Source organism: Echiichthys vipera (genome assembly GCF_963691815.1).
Source record: "Echiichthys vipera genome assembly, chromosome: 2".
Taxonomy (NCBI): Eukaryota; Metazoa; Chordata; class Actinopteri; order Perciformes; family Trachinidae; genus Echiichthys; species Echiichthys vipera.
This window is the reverse complement of record NC_139827.1, coordinates 8,327,681-8,345,115: the sequence shown is the minus strand read 5'-3', so window position 1 is coordinate 8,345,115 and position 17,435 is coordinate 8,327,681. Positions and strand designations below refer to the sequence as shown.

The 17,435-nt window shown below is 41.6% G+C and overlaps 1 protein-coding gene across 2 annotated transcripts in view; it reads right to left on the bottom strand.

The window, feature by feature from the left end:
• LOC310958355 (protein kinase C beta type) overlaps positions 1 to 17,435 on the bottom strand; it is a 40,305-nt gene that overhangs the window by 3,158 nt on the left and 19,712 nt on the right. Inside the window, exons 5-17 of one of the 2 annotated variants that reach the window (XM_083929258.1) lie at positions 14,420 to 14,548; positions 12,469 to 12,625; positions 11,248 to 11,382; positions 10,997 to 11,093; positions 10,289 to 10,432; positions 9,516 to 9,689; positions 9,316 to 9,407; positions 7,979 to 8,041; positions 7,742 to 7,880; positions 7,567 to 7,647; positions 7,368 to 7,475; positions 5,871 to 6,011; positions 4 to 5,431 (exon numbers count right to left, since the gene is read on the bottom strand). In XM_083929258.1, the coding sequence (XP_083785384.1) occupies positions 5,279 to 5,431; positions 5,871 to 6,011; positions 7,368 to 7,475; positions 7,567 to 7,647; positions 7,742 to 7,880; positions 7,979 to 8,041; positions 9,316 to 9,407; positions 9,516 to 9,689; positions 10,289 to 10,432; positions 10,997 to 11,093; positions 11,248 to 11,382; positions 12,469 to 12,625; positions 14,420 to 14,548 (1,613 nt within the window). In that variant the 3' untranslated portion in view covers positions 4 to 5,278. Of the gene's footprint in view, positions 1 to 3; positions 5,432 to 5,870; positions 6,012 to 7,367; positions 7,476 to 7,566; positions 7,648 to 7,741; positions 7,881 to 7,978; positions 8,042 to 9,315; positions 9,408 to 9,515; positions 9,690 to 10,288; positions 10,433 to 10,996; positions 11,094 to 11,247; positions 11,383 to 12,468; positions 12,626 to 14,419; positions 14,549 to 17,435 lie in introns of those variants that run through there. The other variant, XM_083929259.1, reaches the window with a different exon arrangement.

Genomic DNA, 17,435 nt, shown 5'->3' with positions numbered 1-17,435 from the left:
CCACAGAGAGAGAGAGAGAGAGAGAAGAGAAGGAGAGAGGGAATGTGTTAGAAAAATAAAGTTAGAGTGACTTTGAACAGCGTTTTTTCTTTTAAATATAGAAAGAAGGTCCACAACAAACAAAAAGAACAACTTCCAAAGAAGCACAAAGATGGAGGGTCGAGAAGGAGGCAAGGGAGGTTCATTGTTTCAGCACACGTTCTAATAAACTGCAGAGGTGGGACATGGTCATTATTGTTTTGTAAGTAACAAGTCTATGAATTAATATCCAGTCTTTAAAACATATTGTATATAGTCATTTAAGTGAAACTTTACAGACTATTATTGTAACACTTATTGTAATAAATAAGATTTTATGTGATGGATGGGTTGCACCAGAGGAATTTGCTCCCCTGACCTCAGTAAATCCTGGCTTTGTTCTGTAGATTTCTATGTATAACCACATATTAGTGTTTTAAGACAGACTTGAACAGTTGTGAATCCATCTTTTAAGCCTAAATTAAGTGTATTTCAGTATTATTGAGTCTAGTCCACACCTCTGATCATCTGTGGATGGCACCAAAAGTACCTGAGTCTAGACTCACCACTGATCCCGTACAGGACTGGGGGAACAAACTGACAAAAAAAGCAAACAACCTGCCAACGAAACCCAGAAACACAGTCAAAAGATGAAAAAAAGACCCATCGAAACACTTCAACAGCACAAATGCAGAGCGATCCAAGACAAACTTCCAAAGCCAGAGAGAGGAAAACGTTCCAGTACAGAACAGACAAGGATCAATAAAACAGAGCAACTGCAGACCAAACCACAACCGGAAAGGATTTCACACAGGGTAGTGAAGCAGTGAGCCCCAGGCAAGACACATGTATCACACACACACACACAGACACACACACAAAGCATTTAGTTTCCTACCTCCTCCTTTTGCCTCATCACAGGGCTTCCAGATGAAATGAGGAGGGGCTGGAAACTTTCCCATCTCTACCACTGGTCCACGAACTCACCACTTATTCAGCGCATGCTTGTGTATGAAGCAGGTGTGAAGCTGCATATTGTGTGCGATGCGTGTTTGTTTTGCGGATGACATTTTATCCTTACCCTCATATTTATTCATTTATTTTATTAAAGATCCTTTTTATGGCAGCTGGATGTTGACAGGAAATGAAAGAGGGTGCAACATGCAGAAAAAAGTGGAACCCGCTGCAGCGAGGACTTAGCCGTAGCCTCTGTATACGGAGCCCCAAGTTTATTTATTAAACCTAAAATAAAACCTCATTGAGATTCATTGGGTCGGACCAATATATAGTTTTTTTTTTCAGTATATAATAAGTAATAAATGGTTGATTATACACTAAAGCATCCAACAACTTTGATTCCTTTCAAGCATACGTAACTGGTGTAGTTATGTAAAATACAGATTGTTTATAACACATATTAATCAGAGACAAACTTGGGATCAGATGAAATGCCAGATTGGGGACGTGAAGTGGTGCGGCAATGGCAACATCTCTACTTCCTACCCCCCTACTTCTGCCGCCCTTTGTTTGAATCACACCCATTTTTTTTAACTGTCTTCATTTTGACATTAACTACACAACTGTCACATTTCATGACTGTACCTTGCAAGGCTCCGACACTATCATAGGAATAAAATCTGTCTGCAGACAGACAGACATACAGCATACCTCGAACACCTCGAAAAACACTGTGGTAGTTCCCGCTACAGATGGTGTCTCCAGGACACGTTTTGCCATGATGACACACACACACAATCTCACAAGGTGAAAACAATACCAGCGCCGCTACCATGGCTGGTAATTAAGTATTTATTAATTTAATCCAAGCAAACACTATCCATGGATAAAGGCCATCAGTGTGTCTGGGTGTTAAGCCCCAACAAATGTACACGCAGGCATCCCAGAGAAAGCTACAGAAAATGGCGGACACAAGCTAAACGGCAATCAGACGAGAGATAATCTGAGCTTTCACTCTCTCTGGTGTATGTGATGTTGCGGGGGGATACACTGGGCTGAGCCAGGGACAACTTTGAATGTTGTCTATTTGCGCACAGGAGAAGTTGCAGGCTTCAGGCTTCTGCCAGAAATTATTTATTTGATCTTTTCCTGAACTCAACCAAGTGGTTTTGTTGCCTAAACCTAAGAAGATTTCTGTCAGAAAGCCCTGAAGGTTAATTTGTTTTGTGCGTTTACAATCAGTGGGTGAATTTCTGCATAGCATGACTTTTAAATCATGAAGGTTTTAATTTCTAATAGCAGTGCTGCCGTAGATTTGAGTTTGTTGTAGAATGTAAACAGTAACTCCGGGACTGCGCTTCATTTTTTTAGAAAGGCCAATGATGGAAATGTTAAATTAGAAATTGCACTAAGTTACAGATGCTAAACAGGAAGTGATGTCATGACTTTGGCTGTTTATTTTCTTCGACTGTGGAAACAAATTATTGTCTGATCCGCTCTTTTCCATTGAGAGTATAACGACAGTCAGCAGGGCAGCTGGTAACAAAATATTTTCGGACACAAGTTGAATCGAAAATTGTCATTTTCACGCTTTGTTTTTTTGTACAAATTAAGAAAACAAGATAAAGCGTGTTAGCTCTTTCTACATTTTCAGTTTTTGTGCTAAGCTAAGCTAAACTAGTCACAGCTCTAAAAGTCAGCTTCCAGATATGACAGAGGAATTGATCTTCCTTTCAAACTCACACCACAAAACCCAATAAACGTGTGTACAAATGTTGAACAAGTTCTTTAAAGGTGTTTGGGTGTAGCAGCAGTAACAAGGCAGACACAGCAGGAGTAGTCTGGTAGGCACCAGTGAGTATATTATCAGTTTCCAGTCATACAAGACAATTACACGATCCACAGAAGCATCTCTCTCATCCAGAACAATTTATCCAAATGTCTCTGACTAAGAACTCCATATATTTTATGTTCTCTGTCATATCCCTGTCATCATTACCATCGTAACGATAAACGCTCACTTTTTACAGAATCAATCGTCTTCATCATTGAGCATCTTTGTGTATCTGTGACGTCAACGTGATGCCGCCTCCCTTTTTGATACGAGCTCGAAGAACAAGATTTGACACATTGTTACAACCCTGCGTCGTTACAGTTACAAAAAGATAATACAACCTGCCTCACAATGAACATCTTCATTCGTTTTTATATATGAAAATGACTTCCCGAGGGTATTGTATCGTCGGAGAACAGATAAGCTATAATGCATATTCTAATAATTATACATGTACTGCAAAAATGGCACAAGATGGCTGCCCTTCGTCACAGTTGTCGAGGACACTATCTCCTCATGATACTGAACCCTATTTTGGCACTTTTGGACATCCTAACAAACTACCAGGTTCACAAGACTCGTCATATGTGAAATTCTCCCCAAAACATGGTTGTTTACAAGCTTAGATATGTCATTAAAAACACAGTGTAATATGGTGAATGTTTCAGTGATGAATCAGAAGAGAAGGAATGAGATTTCAGTCATGATCACTACTAACTCGACGCAGACTTACGCTCTTGCTGACTGCATGTATGTATGTATGAAGACTTCTACACCCCGACAGGTTACAAATTAAATCAGCAAAGGTTTTAAGCTCACCACAACACTGACTGAACAGAAAGTGTAGAAGTATTTGGTCCTATACACAAAATAAAGTCAACATTAGGAAACTGATTAGCACTCAAACAATCATAGCAAAGCAATTGGTCAGTTTTCACTTACACTGTATGAATATTTCCAAGGATGTGGTCATAGTACACTCATCAATATTACAGATAGGTCGTCAATATGCAATAACAGGGAGGGTGACACGGAGACAGAGCGGGTTCAGGTCGGCCCTGAGGTCAGACCCCGACATGAACCTGCTGGTGTGAGCGGCCGGGCGGCATTCAGGAGCGACAGACATTTAAAGACAGAAATACAGCCAGTGGAGCTGCAGCGTGCTGGAAACAGTGTCACAGCTGGAAACAAGGCTCGTCTCCTCCTGGCAACTTGACACGTCAATATCTGATTATTTAGTTAGCGTTTGAGCACCTGTCTGCATTTCCATCTGATCGTTATTTAAGGAAATAGTTTTATACGCTTATTTGATTTCTTTTCAGAGCGTTAGAAGAGAGGATTGATGCCACTCTTGTGTCTATACTTTAGGGAACGAAGCTGCAGCCAGGAGGGAATTAGCTTAGCTTAACATAAAGACTTGAAGCAGGTGGTTAAACTACTAGTCCCTCCCCTTCCATGGGACCTTATTCATGGGGAAAAAAAAAATATATATATATATATGTACTGTGGGTAGAGAACGGCGAGAGACCAATAATGTTTTGATCCTGTTTGAATTGAGCCTGAATTACACATGTTGTCATGATGTTGTCAATTTAAAAGATGACTATGCAAGTCAAGAAAGTCTGTTGTAGAGCCATTTACTACCACATCTCTTGTCTTGCACAATCTACGTCACCTTGCCTGCCAGGTAACTAACGCAATGGCCACGAACAAATGTGTTTTATCCAGAAACTCCTGGTCTTTTTTTATCAGACGGGAAACGGAAGAACGAGTAACACCCATTGCTCTTTTGAGTACATCCCTGTATGAAACACACGGGATCTTAAACTCCAATAATATCATTCATTTGAAACATCCGTCTCCCTTCTTTCTTTTGTAATTTGATCTGTGAAGACAGCCTTTACTAGTCTCCTACAAGGACCCTGGGAACATAGGGATGACACACAGGCATTGTAGCTGCAGCGAGACGTCACTTATGTGACGTAGTCTTTCTAATTTTGTATTTCTAGTCTTATTCTTCAACAATTTTACAACAAGCTGTGTCTTCATTGACTTTCAGCATATCTTTTATATTGACAAACATCTTCTGTGTAATTTAAGACATGATTTAAATGCCATCAATTTGTCTCTCACCATGGTCCACGGGGGAGAATACATTTTTTTACTTTGGATAAAACCAGGCTAGCTGTTCCCATACTGCCTCTAGTCTTTATGCTAAGCTAGGCTGATCGCCTCATGGCTCCAGTTTGTTACTTTAAGCACAACCATGAGACTGAAACTGATTTTCTCTCTAAGTCTCAGGAAAAAAGGCGCATTTCCCAAAATGTTGAACTATTCCTTTAACGTTTCACGCTGCCGAATGCAGCCTGGATATCACATCATGGTGATTTTTTCATGTGTGTGTTTGTTTTTGTGTTAGTTTCCGGGGTGTAGGGGATTTCTAGTGCAGCCCAGTTGTATGTGGCATGGTCAGTGAGTTGAGTGAGGGTACTCAGGGTTAACAAATGAGAAGCCTTGGAATTCATCCTGGTCCAGGTTGGCTATAAGCTCCTGATCTGGGGGGGTCAGCTTGGGGGGGTGGCGTGTGAAAAAGCGATCAAAGTTCTCCGCATCGCGCCCACACTGCCGTGGAGAGGAGAGGAGAGAGGTGGAGAGAGAGAGAGAGAGAGAGAGAGATGGGGAGGGGGATGGAGTGAGTTTGATGAGAGATGTGAGGGGGGAAAAGGACAACAACAAACAAAGAGAAAAAAGAGAAACATGGCATCAACCAATCAAATCACTCACAGCCGGAACTGTGGATTTCCATTGGTCCGCATGTGAGCCAATGACATTTCAGCTTCATCATCGGTGACTACACTCACAAATCTCAGCTGAGCATTTGTCAGAGTAGTGACCGATGGCAGGTGATGGTTGGGTTCGGGGAGGATGACCGATCTAATCTGTAACTTACCTCGACTAAAGAATCTTATTTCCTTCCTTTACGGTGACATTTTTCTTAGTTAATCACTGAAGTTCAAGTAATATTCAACATCTGAACAGAGTGTGTGTGTAATATACTCACAGCTTTAGGTTTGAAAGGCGGCTGGACCTCTTTATTCTCCAGTTTTTCCCAGTCTATATAGCGGAAGAAGGCGTGCTCTTTGATATCTCGCTCCCCCTCTGGACCGCAGCCCAGACGCTTACCTGGGTGCTTGGTCATTAGCTAAAAATCACACACAGACATACAAACCAGGTGAGAGGAATCTGGACATGTGTGTGTGTTTGTGTGTCTGTGTATACTGTGTCTAAACCAAACACTTCACCAGGGATATGACAGCTAAGGGCCCGGACATTTTCCTGAGCATTTCCCTAGAATAGAGCGCTGCAGGGATGACATATTTTTGCAGGTCAACCAATACGTTTTTTCCATCGGATTTTGGATTACTGCCGAAAAAAATCTCTGTGGTGAACCAAAGTTTATAATACTTGGATACACGTTATGTTCAGCAAGATAATCTTCACAAAGGCACACCACTTTCATGGTTTTTGAAAATTGAAAAGCCAAAAGATTAACATGCTTTAAACAAACTGCACCATTTTGCCACTCGGTAGCAAGCGTCTCTTTAAAGATGCATACAAAGCCTCAAAATTCACAGGTATTTTCTGACGTATTTGATCTTGTAGAACAAAATGCTAAAATCTCTGTAGCCTGTCTTCATCACAGACCTTATATAGGACTTATGTAGGTAATGTTAGATGTAACCAGACTTCTTGGTCACAGTCATGTCCTGCATGCCTGTCTCTTATGTGCTTGCGTCCTGTCTTGTGCTGTGCATGTTACTATCTAAATCAATCAAAATGTGCTGGTGCTGCTGTATATGTGCTTTTATGCAGGTGTGTTTTTTCTGTTTTAATCTGCTGCATAATGTTATGTCCGTTTACTGTCCGTTTATTTTATTATCTATTTGCCTATGTCTGTCAGTTTCTTCTTACTATGTTGTTTTTTTTAATATTTGCTTATACATGCATTTTATTTTATTGCCTTTTGAATGTCGGGACTACAGATGTAAACTAGCTTTTGGTTTACTCTGGCTCACTTACAGCTTGGCTGTTGATTAGTGTGCAATGTCCTTGAAATAAACCAATAAATAATTAAATTGGTGGAGAATTCTTTTGACTGGTCCCGCTGCAGTTTAAACAGCACACACACATCAGAACACACACGCATTAAAGGATATTTGAAGTAAATCTGATTTCAGGTCACGACACCCATCACCATATTTAATGATGGTTCTTTTATTTAACTTTACTGTTTAACATTTCAAAATTTTAAACCCACCATAAAAAGGAAGTGTTAAGAAAGCGTTCCTACAGGTTTATGTGCTTTTTACCATCATGTTGACCAAGTAGCAGTCAGCTCTGTTGTAGCTGCACTGTTGGAGTTATTCTTACGTACTTTCACTGGAAACTAATTTCTTAACACGGCGCACTCTCCCGTGTGTAGACTAACGTGGCCCCTTAACCCTTTAGGGGCCACATTAGTCTCAATGTGTACGTGTATTTCAGCATGCTCCCTCACCCCCTTGCAGATGGCAACAGCTTCTTTGGACATGGATTTAGGGTACGAGACGTGATGCTCCATGATGGACTGGAACAGCTCATCTTCATCTTCCCCGTCAAAAGGCGGCTGGGTGGGCGCAAATATGCTTCATCATTTTTTTTGTCACAATTGTGCTGCATTTTTCAAAAAAAGGAAACTACAATGAATGCATACAAACCTGTCCAGCAAGCATTTCGTAGAGCAGAACTCCAAAGGCCCACCAGTCCACAGACTTCCCATAGGGCTGATAAGCTATGATCTATAAGACACAACAGTGGAGTCATGAGTGTTATTCAGAAGTTAAACAAATGTAAAAAAGCAGCATTCAGCGATTTAACAGCACGTAAACACACCTCTGGAGCGATGTAGTCCGGTGTGCCACAAAAGGTCTTTGTGGTTATTCCGTCGCACATGTTCTCTTTGCACATGCCAAAATCGGCTATTTTTATATGGCCTTCAGCGTCCAGCATCACGTTGTCCAGCTTCAGATCCCTGACACACAAACACACACACACGCACACAGTTATGATCCACAATTGTTTTAATGACTGTAAACTGCACATGCAGACTGGAGCTGACTGATGGCTCACCGGTACACGATGCCTTTGGAGTGAAGGAAGAAGAGTCCAATGGCAATCTCTGCAGCATAGAACCTAAAAATACAGACAAACACCAGTTTCTATCAGAGCACAGTGTCGGTTTCAGTGAGTATGATCAAAAAGTGATCGACTGCAGCTTTAATGTAAATATTTTACATTACAGACAAAGTGTGCTGTCGTGTTAAACTATGGTAAAAATGTTTTAATAAAGATCAAGCAGGATTTCAATATGTTCACAAGAGAACACTTCAGAGCTCCAGTTTAAGAGATTGGAGACAAAATCCATATTCTTCATTCTGTGTGAAAGTGCGGTCTGAATTTGAGCCAAAGCTAACATAATATGAGGCATTAGTTAGTCAAATCAAGCGGGTCTCTTCAAGGTTACAGTCTTTTTACTGCAAAATTCCTAATGTTTCCCCAGACAGTGTTACCTGGCTGAGCTGCAATAGAGGAGTGAACCAAAGTAGTAGTAAAAAATCATAGTAAAAAGACTCGCAGTGGCTGGATTTTAGAAAGCCCCTTTTGTGACAAACAAAAGGGGCTTTCATATTGAACCCCATCTCTTAGGGTGCACTCACACTGTCCATTAGTCCTGTGCCCAAGCCCGCTTCACGACTAAAGTTCGTATGACCAGTGTGAGTACAACTGTACGACCACGCACAGGCACGGCACGCTTGAGGGCCACGGCCTGGTTGAGAGATGGGCTTTTGTAAAGCACGGATGCACGTGAACGAGCCCGAGCGCGAGCATGACAGCGGTCCTGATGTTTATTTATATGCGTCTGTTCCGCACAACGGACATTTAAAAAGATGCCAGCGAACGGTTTGCGGTGGTCTGGTGTGGAGGTGGAGTGTTTACTGCATTTGGTCTGCACACTGTTATTTTCCATTTTCATACATTTCTATAAGCTCATTTGTCACCAGGCGTGTGTGTGTGTGTGTGTGTGTGTGTCTGTGTGTGCTTCATCATCGATGACTACACTCACAAATCTCAGCTGAGCATTTGTCAGAGTAGTGACCGATGGCAGGTGATGGTTGGGTTCGGGGAGGATGACTGCCATAAAAAGGAAGTGTTAAGAAAGCGTTCCAACAGGTTTATGTGCTTTTTACCATCATGTTGACCAAGTAGCAGTCAGCTCTGTTGTAGCTGCACTGTTGGAGATATTCTTACGTGCTTTCACTCGAAACTAAGATTCCTTAACACGGCGCACTCTCCTGTATGTGTGTGTGTGTGTGTGTGTGTGTGTGTGTGTGTGTGTGTGTGTGTGTGTGTGTGTGTGTGTGTGTGTGTGTGTGTGTGTATGTATGCGCGTGTGAGAGCGTACTCACACAGCGTGAGGCTCCTTGAACTTGCCGACCTGTTGGATCTGGTACATTAGGTCTCCTCCATTTATATACTCCATGACAAAATACAACCGGTCCTAGAAGACAAACAAGAGGGGGAGTAAGTGATCAGTGTCACAAGTCGCCTGCTGTCATGTTTCTGTGTGCGCTCGTCTTTGGTAATAAAAGACGTCGTGTATTCATACCATGGTTTGGAAACAGGAGTGCAGCTGAGTGAGGAAAGGCGGTTTGCCAGCCAGAGCGAGGACTCTCTTCTCCACCATGGTGCACTCCACATCGTCGTCCTGGATCACCACGTCCTTCTTCAGGATTTTAACGGCGTACAACTCATCGGTGCCTTTCCTCTCAGCCAGCATCACCTGACAAGAGTCAACACATAGGAAAGAAATTAGCTTAATCCTAATCAGGCACGAGCAGTTCTGGGCCCAAGCCTGATTAAAAACCTTGATGTCCACTGCTTTTAATCCATGAGTGTAAGTTAAATAGATACCTAGAAGATGGCGGTTGCGCGCGCGCACACACACACACACACACACACACACACACACACACACACACACACACACACACACACACACACACACACACACACACACACACACACACACACACACACACACACACACACACACACACACACACACACACACACACACACACACACACACACACACACACACACACACACACACACACACACACACACACACACACACACACACACACAGCATGTTACACAGACTATAAGGCAACAACAACAAAAAAAACACTGGGGAATTTGTGCAGATCCGACTCGAGCTCTGGGCAATTTTGAGACATTACAGCCTGGCCCGGCCCGAACCCAGCAGGTCGGGTCTGGCACAATCAGGTTCAGGCGATCAAAGCTCCACGACACAGTGATTTTTATTCAGTTTTCCAGCCGTTTCTCCCCATAAAAAACACTACTAATGTGCATCACCTTGCCAAAGCTGCCTTTGCCCAAAACCATGATGAAGTTGAAGTCCGAGAGCTTGATCCGGTCCTGATTGCCATTGCTGTCGTACTTGCACACCGAGGAGGAGGAAGAGGCATCTGCGGCCTTCCCTGGACCCACCTTCGCTCTCTGAAGAGAGAAGGAATAACAGAAAAAGATTATGTGGAGAGAATAGAAATAACCCCCTATTGGGTAGAGATTTTCAATACATTGTCTCATATCTATGCGGATAAAGTAGAGCCTAATCCACTCAGTGCTTTATTTTGTGTCCCCCCCTTCTTCTTCTTTATCCGCGTCTACAAAAGACATTATGGCCTTTACTACTCTTCGAATGATAAGACTTATTTTGCTTAAATTGAAATCTCCCTCTCCTCCCTCCTTTTGTCATTGGATTAAGGAACATCTCAGGTTTTCATTGCAGTTACTATTCTTGTACTGACTGGTGTTGTGTTGTTGTTGTAGAGTTTGTTTTTTACTTAACATTCTTGATTATTTTTTACGTAATCATTTATTTTGCGTTATCTGCAGTGTCTTGTATGTGTTATGTCTGTTTGGTCTTCTTAGGTAAAAATTGAACTGCTTTGTACACATAACTGTTGCATTCCCCTGAGAAAAGCCAAAAAACACGAAAAAACAAGTACAGCATTAATTAAACCTGTTGTCATTTTGTTTGTCCATTTCTTTGCGGCTCACCTCAAACTTTTGCCGTAGCTCCTCGTTACCGTCTTCTCCATCCGGTTGAACGGGAACATTAAAGTATTCTCCTTCCTCCTGAGACAGCATCTTAAACCTAAACCCCAAGATAAAAAACAGAGTGACGTCAGATAAAATCCAGGATTATCACCAGACTATGACAATAAAGCTCCTAAATATTCACCCCTTTGTTATTTCGGTACACAACCTGTGAAATATTCCCAATTACACAACGTATCTTGACATCTTACCATCCATCTACCCCTTGTTTCTGTAGCTCTGAGATCCCGAAGGACAGGGATCCCATGAAGTCGTTCCTGCTGGTCAGATCCCAGTCCCAGATCTCCACCGACAGACGGCGGTCCTTGTCAGTTTCTTTTAGGTTGCTGAGAAATGAGAGGGGGGGGAAAAGGAGAGGGGGGGCAGTCAGATGGAGGGTGTTCTTAAAATAGGTTAAGAAAAATGATTTCACATTTTGATTTCAAAGCCACATTCCTCACATCTCTCTCTCTCTCTCTCTATTCAAACACCTCAGCAAGTGACAGCTTTTCACGCCTGCATGTGCCTTTCCTGGGTCACACAGCAACCCAGAATAGCTTCAACGACAACAACGCAGAACGGGGACAGGGCCACTTGTGCGCTCTGGTAAGCTTTGGTGCTTTTGGGACTGAAAATGGGGCCAAGAGAGTAACACGAGCACATATTCCAACAATGCCCAAAACAGGTTTGTTGAAGCCTCGAAAACCCTCTCAACTTAACTCACACTTTATTTATAGAGCACATTTTAAACTAACTGTCGACCAACGTGCTGTGCAATTCAGTAAACCATACCATAAGAAAAATACACATAGAATACAGTAGACAGGTGTCTTGCTCAGCCTGAATTGAAAGCCATAGAGAACAGGTCGGTCTTCAGGGTCTGGAGGGGGATCTAATATGCAAGGGCAAGTTATTCCAGAGTCTAGGGGAAGCGGCTGCAAAGGCTCGGTCACCTCTGGTTTTCAGTCTGGTCCTGGGGACTTCCAGCAGCAGTTCATTTGCCGACCTCAGTGCTCTGGCTGGAGTGTGACAGTGCAAAAGTTCAGATAAATACAGAGGTGCCAGTCCATTTAGAGCTCTAACAACAAAAGCCTGAAATCAATCCTGAAGCAGACAGGGAGCCAGTGGAGGGAAGCCAAAACTGGTGTAATGTGGTCGCCCTTTCTTTTACCAGTAGGAAGAAGAGCAGCTGTGTTTTGCAAAAGCTGCAGGCAACAAAGCAACGACTGGTCGACACCAACATACAAAGAGTTAAATTAATTCAGGCATGGATCACTCTCTCTAGATCTTTTGGAGGAAGATAGGCTTTAATCTTGGCTATGAGGCGAAGCTGGAAGAAACTGGTTTTAACGACAGAACTGACCTGGTTGTCAAATTTAAATGCACCATCTAGTGTTACTCCAAGGTTCTCGATATGATTCAGAAAGACTCACAACGTGAAAGTCTCGTTCCATGTGGGGTTGAGGCAACATTTGATGGTCTTGGTCTTCTGCTTGCTCTCACTCTTGGGATCCGGGATCAGCTTGAGCTTGACGTAGGGGTCTGACAGGCCGTTGGGGTCCATGGGCACCAGGTTCCTCGCCTCTTTGACTGCGAGGCGTTGAGGAGGACATGGTTACAAAAAGTGTCAGAAGAAGAAGAAAACATCCCAAGGTAATCAGGGTCCTACACATTATCATGGACAAGACAGAAGTATACGGTATTCTTTACTCCAAATGTTAATTATTGTGTGAAAATAAACAGCAACCCTTTTCAATCTCTAATGATCATTATTCACTTTAAACACGCTGTAGAGCTGTGAAATATTAAATGTACACTTGTTTTTCAAACTCTATTCAAACATAAATTCAGCCTGTTGGTGTTCATGAAGGGAGAAAGTGAAGAAACGTATGTGATGGTACACAAAGCGATGTCACTCATTATATTATAACAGCTACAGAAAAGAAAATTGGCGTTACGTAACATTACGTGAAAGGTTTTCCACAGTAGGTTACTATAACAATTCATTTCATTAAAGCTGCAGTTGTTGACTTACTAAGAAAAATATGTTTTTCTTTCATATTTGCTGAAACTGTCACTATATCCTGACCGCACAGTGAGACGGACGGTCTGGAAAAAGTCGCTCCACCTCCATCTTCGGCTCCCTGACTGCTCCTAATGGCATTTACTAGATCCCTCCGCGCCCGACAACCAATCAGAGCCGAGGAGTCTCTGACAAGGACAGACTGCTCTGAACGCTGATAAAACTGTGAAACTAGACAGCGCTGATCAAATACCAATCAATACCTGATGCCTGTTTGACCTGCCGCCCTCCGGCCGGCGCTACAGGTCACACACAACACGGACAAAGAGGCTGAGGGATAGCTGCTTTCCCAAAGCAATCACCACAATAAACCACACAAAACTACAATCCTACAATCTGTCGCTGGTACTACTACTGTTTGATCTATATCTGTCATGATTACTCAGTTTACAATGTGCAATATCATGTCCATCAAGTGCAATCTACTGTTCCAAGTGCAACACATTTATCATAACTATTTTAATAGACACAGCACTTCGACCACTTCTGTCATTCTCCCCCTTTCCATGTTTATAGTTTTACTCCATTCCCTTATGTTCCCATGTAAATAGCTTATTTATTGTTGTATTGTAGTGTTTTGTACCCCTTTTTAACAGTTTTTCATTGTGTTGTATTCTTTTTCTAATGAGCCACGTGGAGTTGCACTCCTAATTTTGTTGTAATGCAGTTACAAAGATAATGAAAGGCTATTCTATTCTATTGTAATATTCTGTGACAGTTTTGCCTATTTCTTGAATCAATTGTATTCAGAAACATATTTTTGTTCTTCCTGTCTCATTGTGCTGTCAGGATATAGTAACAGTTTCGACAAATATGAAAAAAAAAAACATTTGACAGAAAGTTACCTACTTCAGCTTTATAACACTACTATGAGTTGTTGTTTTTTTACCGTGGGAACCCTGGATGCACACTTTCAGAGACTTTGGTCTGGAGTTTGTCCTTTTCCAGAGGACAGCAGGATGTGAACCTGTAAGTGTTGGTGACGCGAGTTCTGCCCTAAATAACTTTGGCTACATTTGACAACACTTAACAACAGTTTAGTTTCTGTTCCATAATCAATCCGCAGCTGTTTGAGAGAGAGAGCGCTGGCACGTGGACGCATGTTCCAGTGGCGATGTGGGCCAATCATTGGATCATTGATCGACTAATGGACTTTCCAGTTCTAGTTTTCGGCTGACAGGGAGAAGTGCTCAGTGTGTGTGTGTGTGTGTGTGTGTGTGTGTGTGTGTGTGTGTGTGTGTGTGTGTGTGTGTGTGTGTGTGTGTGTGTGTGTGTGTGTGTGTGTGTGTGTGTGTACTCACTGGTGACAGTTAGAGTGTCGTCGGCGATCTGGGCGGTGATTTGGAGACGCCCTCTCCTCTCGGTGTGATCTGTCCCACACAGGCTCGGGACGTTGGCCACACACCGCTTATGGATGTTCATCATACAGTCTGAACACAGATGCACGAAAATGAACAAGTTAACTATATTTATACAACCCAAAATCACAAATCTGTACAGCGTACGACACCCTCGATCCTTAAACAACTGATTATCACAATTCTTTCAGTCCTATATCACCAGATTAAATGCTCTTCATGTGTTTCATGTCTTTGTGTTGACAGAAAAATGACAAAAGCAGCAAAAGGCAGAGACATTTGGTCTTTTAAGTCCCAAAAAAATGGATCCTACACTTCCCATAATGCAACTCAATAGCTCAATTTTTTCATTAGACCCTCCGTGTCTGATGAAGACTTTAGATTCATTTGCATTGAGTGAGGCTACACAGGCAAACATAAAGATGGTGATAATAGTGCAGCATTTAATCATAAAAAAAAAAAACAATACCCTAACATTCTGCATGTACGTCCTCAGTCTGCCCACTAGATGTCAGACTGCTCCGATGCAGAAAGCCCCAGATTTTACTCCATTCACTGGAGGTGGTGCAGAGGTGGAGAGTCAGGAGCTAATATTTATTCTCCATCCCACGATAATGACGGACAACTTCTTCTCATGAATTTCCATCAGGCAGTGCAATAAACAGGCCATTCATTTATGTGAATGTTATATTTCTATCTGGCTCCACTCAACTACACTGTCCATTAAAACTTTATGGAAAGATGACCCAGAAATAAACAATGTCATCCAATCATGGTGGAAAATCTAAAATATATAGTTCCCTTATTTGTGTTTAAAGAGCCCTGTGACACTGTTTCCGGTCCCTCCACTGTGAAGTCAGCAGATTAAAAGTTTGAAGGGACTTCATCGGAGTCGGATTAGAGCTGTAGCCTCCTTCTGTACAGCTCAAAAATATCAAATACGGCTGCATCACAGAGGGAGAAGGTTATTACTTTTCAACTCAGCCCTCATGAGTCATGTGTCTGTTCTTGTTTTCCAAGATGAAATTGTAAGATAATGTCCCCCTCAAAATGACCCTTTGTACATCTATTACTCATTGTGTCGTCTTGAATTCATGAGGAAAACTTTTGCGTCACTTTGCGTTTTTGACGCATGCCTCCGAGGTGGATGGAAAATCCAAAACCTGGGAAAAGTCTTGATGAATTCTGCGTTCAACAGCAGCAAAACTATATCAAAACATCTTTTTACAAACAGTTTAATCCAAGACACATTCATCCAGTCGCATGCTCAGCACGTCCTAAATACATCCAGTTTCGCTAAATACTAAGGTTTTAGTTTTACTGGATAAATGAGACTTGGACGACACGGCACGAGTTGTAAACAGATGTTTTGATAAAGTTTTGTTGTTAAACATGGGCGTATATTTCTTCAATGCATCAAGTCTGTTCTCTGTTTTTGGCTTATTCGTTCAACGTGGAGGCATGCAACAAAATTACGTTTTCTTCCATTTGGTTCAAATTTATTAATAATGTCCAATCATATCAAGGATTTCAATATGTGATAAAGCTTGAAAATTGAGAAGGGGGAGTATTAAATAAGGTACGGACTTGTTAAACTGTTTAAATATTTAGTTGGTAATTTTGTGTTTTATTACTGGCAAAATAAACAAACAAAAATAAAAACAACAACAAAAGTTATTCTGATTTTGTTATTTTTGTTTTTTCTTTACATTATTTCTATTTATGTAGTTTTAAAAACTAAAACTAAACTAAAACCAAACGCTATCTCAGAGTAAGTCTAGACCTCTCTACGATTTATTTATGACTAACAGAGACCCAACAAACACTCCATGAGCAAACAGCGACAGTAAACGCAACAGTGACGACAAAAACCTTCCTTTTAACAGGCAGGAAGGTCGGACAGACCCTAGGCTCACGGTTGGCGGCCGTCTGTCTTCACCCCCGTTGGGAGAAAGAGGCAGAGAAAGAAAAAGAGGGCTCAAGGACGCACAGCGACTACGATAATAGCACTAACTGTGGTACTCATTCGTGACAACACTCCTAGAGTCATTGATATAAAAAGGTCATTCTGAGGGTGAAGATTTCCTTTAACTGGATCAGAACTAAACTTTTCTCCTAACCAGAGGTATATATCTAAACCTGACAATATTGAAAAAGTTTATCATTTAGACACAAGTTGATTTCAGAAACACGTCTCTGTGCATTTACACTATTTTGTGTCTCGTCTAAAAAAAATAGTATTTGTTAATATGAATAAAATTTGCAAGAAACGCAGAGCTCCTAGTCAAATGCCGTTTGTTTACATGGATTAATGTGTAACCAAATCCCCCCTTTGGGATCTGTGTTCTTTGAGCTACCACAGTTTCTCAGCACCAAACACTGTAACACTAACCTATTTTCTTTTCTTTCTGGTGTGACTAAATTTAAATGTATGGAAACTGCTTCCACATTAAACACTGTTTACTGAACACAGGCACAATGAGGAACTATCTAACCACTAAATAATGTTGGTGAGCAATAAATACGACAACGGCAGGAATGTAAAAATAATTCACTCATTGTTAAGAGAAGCCGATATCTCATCAACTGTCGTCCATTAAGCCGAAAATATGTTATATATAACTGTCATTATGGATCACGAGCAGGTCAGTTACTGTGAATGATGCAACGTAAAGGTTTTGGCCGAACAACAGTCAACAACAATCCACATATAACAAGCAATATGTGGATTATCAGCACCATAAAGTTAGTTATAACCTATATTTAAACTATGAAACATATTGAGGAGCAACCTCATTTACAATATAGCCGAGAAAAAACACAAACAGTTTGAAACATACATGAGCATATCCAAAATACCAAGAAGTAATACAGTGTTAATTTCTGACTAATGGCCTTGACACTCGGTTAAAGCAACTCTTACCTTTCTGGCATTTTTACACTTTTCTTTTGTAATCTT